The sequence below is a fragment of the Nelumbo lutea genome, chromosome 1 (assembly GCF_056320005.1).
Source record: "Nelumbo lutea isolate HS-2025 chromosome 1, American lotus-T2T, whole genome shotgun sequence".
In the NCBI taxonomy this organism is placed as follows: domain Eukaryota; kingdom Viridiplantae; phylum Streptophyta; class Magnoliopsida; order Proteales; family Nelumbonaceae; genus Nelumbo; species Nelumbo lutea.
Genome location: NC_142684.1, coordinates 56,604,314 through 56,613,086, shown reverse-complemented (window position 1 = coordinate 56,613,086; position 8,773 = coordinate 56,604,314). Strand labels below are relative to the sequence as shown.

General features: G+C 34.2%; 1 protein-coding gene across 1 annotated transcript; it reads left to right on the top strand.

Moving 5' to 3' along the window:
- Positions 1 to 968: 968 nt before the first annotated feature.
- On the top strand, positions 969 to 7,824 carry LOC148874671 (uncharacterized). Its single transcript, XM_088970385.1, has 8 exons — positions 969 to 1,024; positions 1,110 to 1,260; positions 1,391 to 1,541; positions 2,136 to 2,217; positions 2,316 to 2,402; positions 5,309 to 5,575; positions 5,889 to 5,970; positions 6,855 to 7,824. Exons 2-8 carry the CDS (start codon positions 1,182 to 1,184, stop codon positions 7,652 to 7,654), a joined length of 1,548 nt encoding a protein of 515 aa, XP_088826511.1. The 5' UTR covers positions 969 to 1,024; positions 1,110 to 1,181; the 3' UTR covers positions 7,655 to 7,824.
- The last annotated feature ends 949 nt before the right edge of the window (positions 7,825 to 8,773 follow it).

Here is an 8,773-nt window from a genome sequence, read left to right as displayed (position 1 = left end):
TTTCATGAATCGAACTCAAAATCGACTCAAAGTTTGGTTTAAATCGAGCTTAATTTGAGCCAAGCTTTTCATGAATCGGGTTCGAATTCGACTCAAAGCTCTGTTTAAATCAAGCTTTGAATTGAACTTTTATGAATCGGGACCAAATTCAACTCAAAGTTCGATTTAGCCTAACTTTTCATGAATCGAACTCGAATAACTCATAAAAAACTCACATCGTGGCGAGCCCTAATTTTAAAAACCAAATGGAGAGAGATCTTGTCGTATGTTGCTTAGAGTGCTTACACGCATGAGCCCCTTCAGGTTACTTTCTCATATATGGTTTAATGCCGTTGCTTTTTACTTTTATTTGACTTTAGCTTTATAATTTCTCTAGTTTCTTTTTCAATTATTAATAAAGTTGGGCAGAATCTACTTTTCCTTTCTCCAATACAGTTCATGGGCGACTGATGCTACTACTGCTAACGTGTGGGAAATGAGATGTGGGATTAGATGAGAGTGGATCCAGTTAATCCAGGTTTTTGACTGGACTCGGATCGGATCCCAAGCAATTTTCATTTTATATATAGGGAGATCCTAGTCACCTCATCTATATCCAACCCATTTAAGAATCAAAAACCTTTTAAGTGATCCAACTCTGGTATATATGGATTTCGAGTAAAATTAAATGGGTGTTGGATCCGACTTTCACTTATACGTGTCCTATTGCGAGTGGTCTTGCACGTAAACCCCTACTTAGTGTTCTCCTTTGATGGTTTGGCAATTATTGACTGATGAACTGACAAGTGCCAAACTGACTGAACCAACCAACCTTCCCGTTTCCTAAACATCTGGGTCGGGCTTTTCTTAACCCGGCGTAATACCATGAAACCCATTTGGGTCTTCAACCACTTTACTAATTTGGGTTTTGTGGTGGGGTCTGAATGTCTGAATAAAAATGTTTTTCCAAAGCCATGGACTACATGTACATGATATTATTGTTTTAATTCTTCCTTCGCTTGTAAGACTCCATTTTCAGCACAAGGTATTGAAATCTTATTGAGTTGTCTTTCATGGCATGCGTCCCTCCACACAAGAGATATACGGAAGATGATGAACTGTTTTCTCAGGGAAACAGGGGTCCGAGTTCCTCTGGCTGTAGTCCAGATAGGAGGAAAGATGGACGTTCTCGGGGAGAGGGAATGATTATGTACGCAGAAGGCGCAGAACAAAGAACATGGTCAATTGGTTTGGCAGAGGATGATCGACCTTCTGATTCAGGTATGTTGGCTGAAACCAGTTTTCGATGAATTTCTTGAGCAGATGGTTATTGACTTAATAGACCGATCGATTCAATTCTGGAAATCGATATTATGGTTTGATAGAAAATAATTAATCGATGAGGCCACAGGGAGCTCTCAGACAAGCCCATGGGTGTCTATAGCAAGGAAGATACTGCCAGACCTACTTACATGTTTCCAAAACATCCGCAATGAAGAAGAATCTGGACAAGTAGCAAATCCTCTATTTATGGCCAGATTTGGTTACAAAACTGATTATAGGTAATATAGTCTACTGTTCCTTTGCTTGTGTTTTCTGTATTTAGGGTCCGTTTGCTTCGTAGCCCGAATAGGAATAACAATCCTCTGGAATCTTAATTGGAATGGCCCATTCTTATATTCTGTTTGGTTCAGACAAAAATGAGAATAGGAATTAAAATCAGCAGGAATGAGAAAGATAGGATCGGCCGTTTTTTCAAATGGGAGAATGCCATTTTTGTAAATGGCCATTTACAAAGTTTGTATAGATTTTCTTGTAGGAGCTCAAATCATCGAAAAATATTCCCAATACACGGCGGAGATGTGCAGTGGAACATTGTGGGGGCTGATTCGGTCTCCTCTACTAGTTCTGGCGTGAATTTGTCTTGTTACTAGCTGGCTCGCTCCCAAGTCTAAAAAAAAGGAAGGTTGTGTCCGTTGACAGTTGGCACTGAAGCTTTGACAAACTCTTATGAGTATAGAATGTCGAACAAATTAAAACAAATATCATATATGCTTAATCAGGGAATGAAAAGTTGTATAATGTAGGAAATTCCCAACTAATTTAGACTCAAGAAACAAAAATTTAGATATCAACACTCTGGATCAAGTCTGCAGGTTCCACGCCATTGCAAGTAATGTGGTCCAGAAGATTGGAGTAGTTGATGTTGATAAAGAATACGAGTATTACCATTTTAAGGTATTTTCATGGCTTTTTACAACCTCTGTACTGTAAATTCTATACGCTGTCAATTCTTGTTGATTTAGTTTGTTTTGCTGTTGTGATCAAACTTGTAGGTTAATGACAAATCTCAGCCGAATGTAACTTTGTCGTGTACATGTAGTTTGAACGAAGTTGACGGAGAATGGAAACTTGGACAGCAGGCAAGTTTATGCTTCTTTGTGTTCTATTTTTTGTTATGTGATAGAAAATAACAGTAAATTATAGTAAGTTTTGTTAATGATAATTTCTGATATTCTTCAATAATTAATTAAATAACAATAAATTACAATAGTTTAAAATTAATTAAAAAATTTAGCAAAAATAATATATCACGATTAATTACCAAAGTTGCCAATGTCACCAAGATTAGGGTTGTAATCGGATCATACTCGGATAGGATGCAGCAAAATCCGCATCTGATCCAATTACTAAAAACCTACATCCAACTTTGACAGGATTTGAATTCGAATCCCAATGGACTTAGACCGGATTCGGGTTTAATCTGACTCTGCTTTGAATTTTCTAAAATAATAGAAAATTTAAAAATTTTATTTATTTTTCAGTTTTTATATATAATAAATTAATATAAATATAAAATACTAATTTTATTATATATATAATATATTTTATATATTAAAATTAATAAATATTATAATATATTCAGATTGGATGGGGCTAAATCTGAATCTGAAACGATTATTAATCGGATCTGGATTGTAACATTCGAATCTAAGATAAACAAATTCCCAGGTATCATTGACAGGCCTAACAAAGATTAACTTTGCAAAATTATCATCACAAGTTATTAATTTTTTTGTAAACAATTTGACATACTTAGTTATTGGTTTAATTTTCACTAAACTAACACTTTTTAAATAAATAAATTACACAAAAGGTAAATTAAGAATTTCTGTTGAATTAATAATTTTCCAATAAGTTTTGAGAATTATTAATTTCTATTAAATTTATAACTTTCAAAAACGCCCAAAAAAATATATTTAAATTACTTTTAAAAATTAAACAACAATAATTTAGTGATAATTTATGACATTTTAATTAATTTTATATTAAAAAATTATGAAATTTACTCAAAATGGTTTACCACAATTAATGATCAATATTTTTTGGTAAAAAATTACTTAAATTAAGTACTTGTAAATAAATCTTTGGTAAATTATTAATATTTGATGAATAGATAATTTGAAAAAAATAAATTAATAATTACAGTAAATGAAAATAACAATGATGTCGGTTAATTGGAAAAGGCGAAGTAGATAACAATATATATTAATTAAATAACAATAAATTATACTAATTTAGTGATTAAAATATCAAAAAATAAGTGTAAAATACAATATTTGATGAATAGATATTTTGAAAAAAATAAATTAATAATTACAGTAAATGAAAATAACAATGATGTCGGTTAATTGGAAAAGGCGAAGTAGATAACAATATATATTAATTAAATAACAATAAATTATACTAATTTAGTGATTAAAATATCAAAAAATAAGTGTAAAATACAATAAAATTTAAATAGCAAATTGACCACGACCAGGGATGCAGTTGGTATTCTACCATGGGAACATCTCCCCATGTGTTGTAGGGTTGGTGTGGGGTGCCAATCTGAGTTCCACCTAGAGAATCATTTTATTTTTTAATAGATACACCTTGATATCCATCTACATGGCTATATGATGATTAAATCGATCCTCAGAATTTTAGAAATCATTTAATTATTTTCGTTATTACAAATTCTTAAATTGTTAGTATTTTATTTCTATTCACACTATACTACGTTTTTCAATTTTCGCATCCCTGGTTTTTCTATTTTCTAGGTTGTTTGATAACTTTTTATGTATTTTCTTATAATTAATAATTTATAAATTAAATTAAATTCAATGTATTGGATTGGTGCCAGAGCATTGATAACTGAATTTAGCGTTAATATAATGTCTTCTGTTGAAACAACATCATGGGCGTCCAGCGATTTCCCATGGCGTAACAAGTTTATAAAATAATTTAAGCTTAATGTTCTATATATATATATATATATATATATATATATATATTTTATTTGTAGATTGAAGTAAACCCAACACGCCACCTTGTAGCTGATATAATAGGTCATGGGAAGAAGTTAGACTTGAGATTGATGCTATCTACACGGAAACTATTGACAGTATTGAATGTGAGTTTCCTTCTATAACATAAATATGATGTGATTTTAATGGGCACTCTGATATTTAAGTTAGTGTAGGGGATCGTACAAAGTTAATAGCTTGAGAATGCTAGTAAGTGAGAGCTAAATTGCATGGATCTTGTGAGACATCACGAAGTGTGTTTGAGATCACTGGCCCGTCTAATCTGGAGTCTGTTCCGCACCCGAAGATGGACTCTGTGTAAGTTGATAAGGCTTATCCAGGTCCGTTCAATTTGGGCGGGATAGAGATAAGATCCATTGGCGTGCGGCGTGATCATGAGGAGATCAGAGACAGCTGGAATTTAGCAATAACTAAATTATCATAAAATAAGAAAACGAGCGGTACGAAATTTTTACAAAAGCATAGTGATGAGGGATAATTTGGCTCGTCCAATGATATAATGACATGTGGAGCAATGACTAGATGACATCTCAGCATTCTTTGACACCTTAATTAGTAGTCCAAGTCACCTTGGACACCTCAGGTCACTTAGTTAAATATATGTGCTTATATATCAAAATCCATATTGCAGCTATTAGTAAAATTGGTTTCTATGTCATAGTTTCACTAAAGAGTCATAGGCTCAAGTTAATTTCATAAAGTTATTTTCATGTCATTTAATTTGTTCATCATATACAACATTAAAATCATACTTAAATTCATTTTATTAATAAATATATAATATTTTTTGAACAAATTTTGTTTAAAATATAAAATTTATTCAAATCCAATATAATTAAATCTGAAAGATGAGATTCAATTCCAATTCTAATGAATCAAATATGATTTATTGAACTGTGTGAGAGAGAGAGAGAAAGAGATTGAGATTTCTATATACTAACCAGTGTATCTGTATACAGGAAAGTGAGAAGCATGAGCTCACGCATCTGATAAAATATGCAGTTCAGGATCTAGAGGCTCAAGGGAGAATATCACAATGCCATCTTGAATTTTTTGGACGTCAATACAAAATTATTGGAGCTTGGCACACCAAGTCTACATCTTTTAAAAATCCATTGATAAATCTCAAAGTAAAAGATGGATATAAGTTTAATTGCAAGAGCCAAACAAAGGAAGATTCAAGGGATATAAGTATTGAAATGACCAGAGTAGTTGAGTTGTTGCAGGTGAGCTTTGTTATAATTCACAGAGCTATTACTGCTAGGATAAAAAGAATTATTTTCTCTGTCTTGTGTTTGGCTTGAAGGAAAACTAGGGAAAGATAAGGAAACCTTTACAAATTTTGTATAACTTTTCTTATCTTTCTCTTCTTTTTCCTACATTTCGAACTTTCCATTACTTTCCCTTCCTTTTCCTTCAAACCAAACATAATGTCAGTAACCCAATTTGCAAAATATGATTTTTAGAATATTGTCAAAATCATCTTCCGATATATAATAACATCCCCAATTTTTGACATATCGTTCTCAAAAATTTCAGGACCAAGCAGTAGACAGTGGACTTGTGAACAAGATGCTTGAAGAGACTTTGAAATTGATATGGGACAATTTATTGAGCTATGGTACCTATTCTTTTACTTGAATCCTTATCATGAATCACATCTTCTTGCTATTTATCTTTTGGGTTCCACTATGATATGGAAAAGATATGATATCTAAAAATTTTCTGAGTCTGAAAATCATAAATGTGATAGTCAATTAGGTTATATTTATCAAAATTCATGGATGGGTTTTGACTGATCAAAACTCTTCCCATACCCATATCAAAGATTTTCCTATATCTTTATTAATTTGTGAATATAATATTCTTGGGGTTAGTTATAGTTAAGGATTGAAACACTGAAACACTACCATATGTGACCTGGTCACCCGATCACAATTCCTATTTGATTAACCCTCTAACCCATTTTAATTGTTGACTTGGTGAATGATCTCGCAGGCCTCAACCTGGATGGTAAAACCATTAACCCATTTGACCCACTTACCAGGTTACCGGTCTTTTATGTCATTTTTCTTTTTCTAAAATTTTTATTGCCATGATTGTCAATGAGTTGACCCATTGATGACCCACTATGGGTTTTTGTTTTCTTTCTATTGGCTAGCTCTTCTTTATATGTATACTGATGTTTCCAATTAATTTAGGGTCCGTTGCTTCGTAATTGAAATTAGAATCAGAATAGTCTATTTCCATAGTCTGTTTGGTTCAAATAGGAATTGGAATGAAAATTAGATTCAGCTGGAATGGGATTTCATTCCCAAGGGAGAGGGAATGCCATTTCACCATGAATGGGAATAATGGGATTCCGATTCCACTCAATCATACAGTTAGAATCGAGGTTTCAATTCCATTCCAGACCCTTATTCCTGAGAACCAAACGTGACCATAGTTCTTGAATTTTAATACATGGATGTACCACTAGCTCCTTGTTATGTGTAACTTGTCTAGATGAAGAAGCACCTCCACCCTCTCCCAATGCTGCTGAGGTCGTCACTCCATCTCCCGAGCTAACAGATGTGGTGTCTTCACTCTCTGAAGAGGAATCTAGGTCTGGATCTTCCTCCCCTCAATCTGCTGATAAAGATGGTGTGGGCTTTACAGCTTCAATGAACTCAGAAGGAGGAGAGTTCTCAAGCTCATCAGAGAAATTGGCTTCATCATCATCAGAAGAGATGCGTTGTGGCTCAGAAGATAAGAACATACTGGAGAAATTCAAAACTGACATGGAGAGTCAAGCTATTCCAGTGCCACAAGGTAAGGAAGAGACAGAAATCCTGGGTTATAACATTTCCATTTCACTTGAGGACACACTCAAAGCGATCCTGGAAAAGCATGGAGACATTGGGGCACCAGGAAGGTTCCGTCCTGGTCCCTTGAGATCATACACAATGGCCCATGTGTGTGCCCTGGTGAAAGACATGCAGAAAACCAAAGTGACTGATGAACAGAAGTTGTTAGCTTCGAACGCAACGCTCTGTGATGCAGAGAAGGTGGAATTTGATGTGAAGTGGCTGAGAAAATGCCTGAATGAAACGGCTTCGACTTGGGAATACTACATGGGCTTGGCCAGGCGTGTAGAAATTGGTAGGATAGGATTGAGTGTGCTAGAGAAGGAGGTGGAGAAAGCAGAGCGTGTGGCCGCAGTGCTCCAAATGAGGCGTGATAAGGCTAAGGCGGCAATTCAGGCAAAGGAGGAGGAGTTGGCTGCAATGGACAATTACATAAATGGTGCAATACGACATCTTTAATCAAATATTAATTCCTACTTGTTTATATCATTGAGCTATCAGCTATCAGTTAAATAGTGACAGACTCTACTACTTATTGTAATTGTAATATTAAGCTAATAGTGATGGACTCCATCATGCGTGCCTCAGCTTGGTTCAATAGAGATTTTGGACCTGATAGTGGTTTTCAATTTTGTCAGACTTATTAGATCGGATGCAAAACCAATTTAGAGAGTGACTGGATCATGGGTATATATATATATATGATTAAGTGTTCAGCTCGCTCAAACAAAAATTAGAAAAATAAAAAAGGATGTTCTTAAAGGATGATGCTTAACAAATTCAGTACGTTTAGAAAATAATGGTCAAACTGACCTTTGGCCACCCACCGGTTTGTAGGTCAACGGTTCAAATGATAGATCGGTTAAATAAATAGCATGCGTTTTACACATGGTTTTCAAAATCGGATCGGACTGAACGGTTAGACCGGAAAAACTGGGAATCGGTCACTTGATCGGTTCCGTTTTTTCCCAAAATCATTGATTTTGGTCAGCAAAGCACTGAACTGGTCAGTTAACCGTTCGAATGGTTTTGACCGTTTTCCAATTTTTTAATTTTTTAATTTTTTTGCCAGAATGGGCCAGTTGTTCGGGTCAAACGGTTGAACCGTTCGAACTGATAACCGGACCCCTGACCGGTTCATTTTTAAAAACCATGGTTTTACATCTTACCTAGATATTCAAAGTTTAGAATAAGATACATACACACATAATGCTGATAAAGGGCAGTGACACCAACAACGTAACAACCTTCTCAAATCTCATCTCTCTCTCATGTGTGTTGGTTTAATTGTTAAAAAGTTTTAAGCATTTTTTGTTATTAAACCATGAACCATTGTCCAGGTTGAAATATTTAGCGGTTAAACCATTTGAGTCAGTTATGTTGACTCAAGGATCAAAATTTCGATACATCTAAGGCCATATCGGCCAATACATATCATATCAGTGTGTGGTCTTTTGATATATCCTTACAATGGGTTTTTTGGGGTCTGACTTGGTTCAAGAGGTAGACAGGCCTTAAATTGATCTTTCTAAACCAGATTAAAAATAATATTAAAAAATAGAAATAAACCTTAATACA

What these genes read in the sequence shown, in the direction of transcription:
- LOC148874671 (XM_088970385.1), top strand. Translation starts at nt 1,182, where the DNA reads ATGATTATGTACGCAGAAGGCGCAGAACAAAGAACATGGTCAATTGGT. An exon ending in GGTTACAAAACTGATTATAG is followed by an intron (nt 1,542 to 2,135) that starts GTAATATAGTCT and finishes TCAAGTCTGCAG; the next exon opens with GTTCCACGCCATTGCAAGTA. An exon ending in GGACAATTTATTGAGCTATG is followed by an intron (nt 5,971 to 6,854) that starts GTACCTATTCTT and finishes TAACTTGTCTAG; the next exon opens with ATGAAGAAGCACCTCCACCC.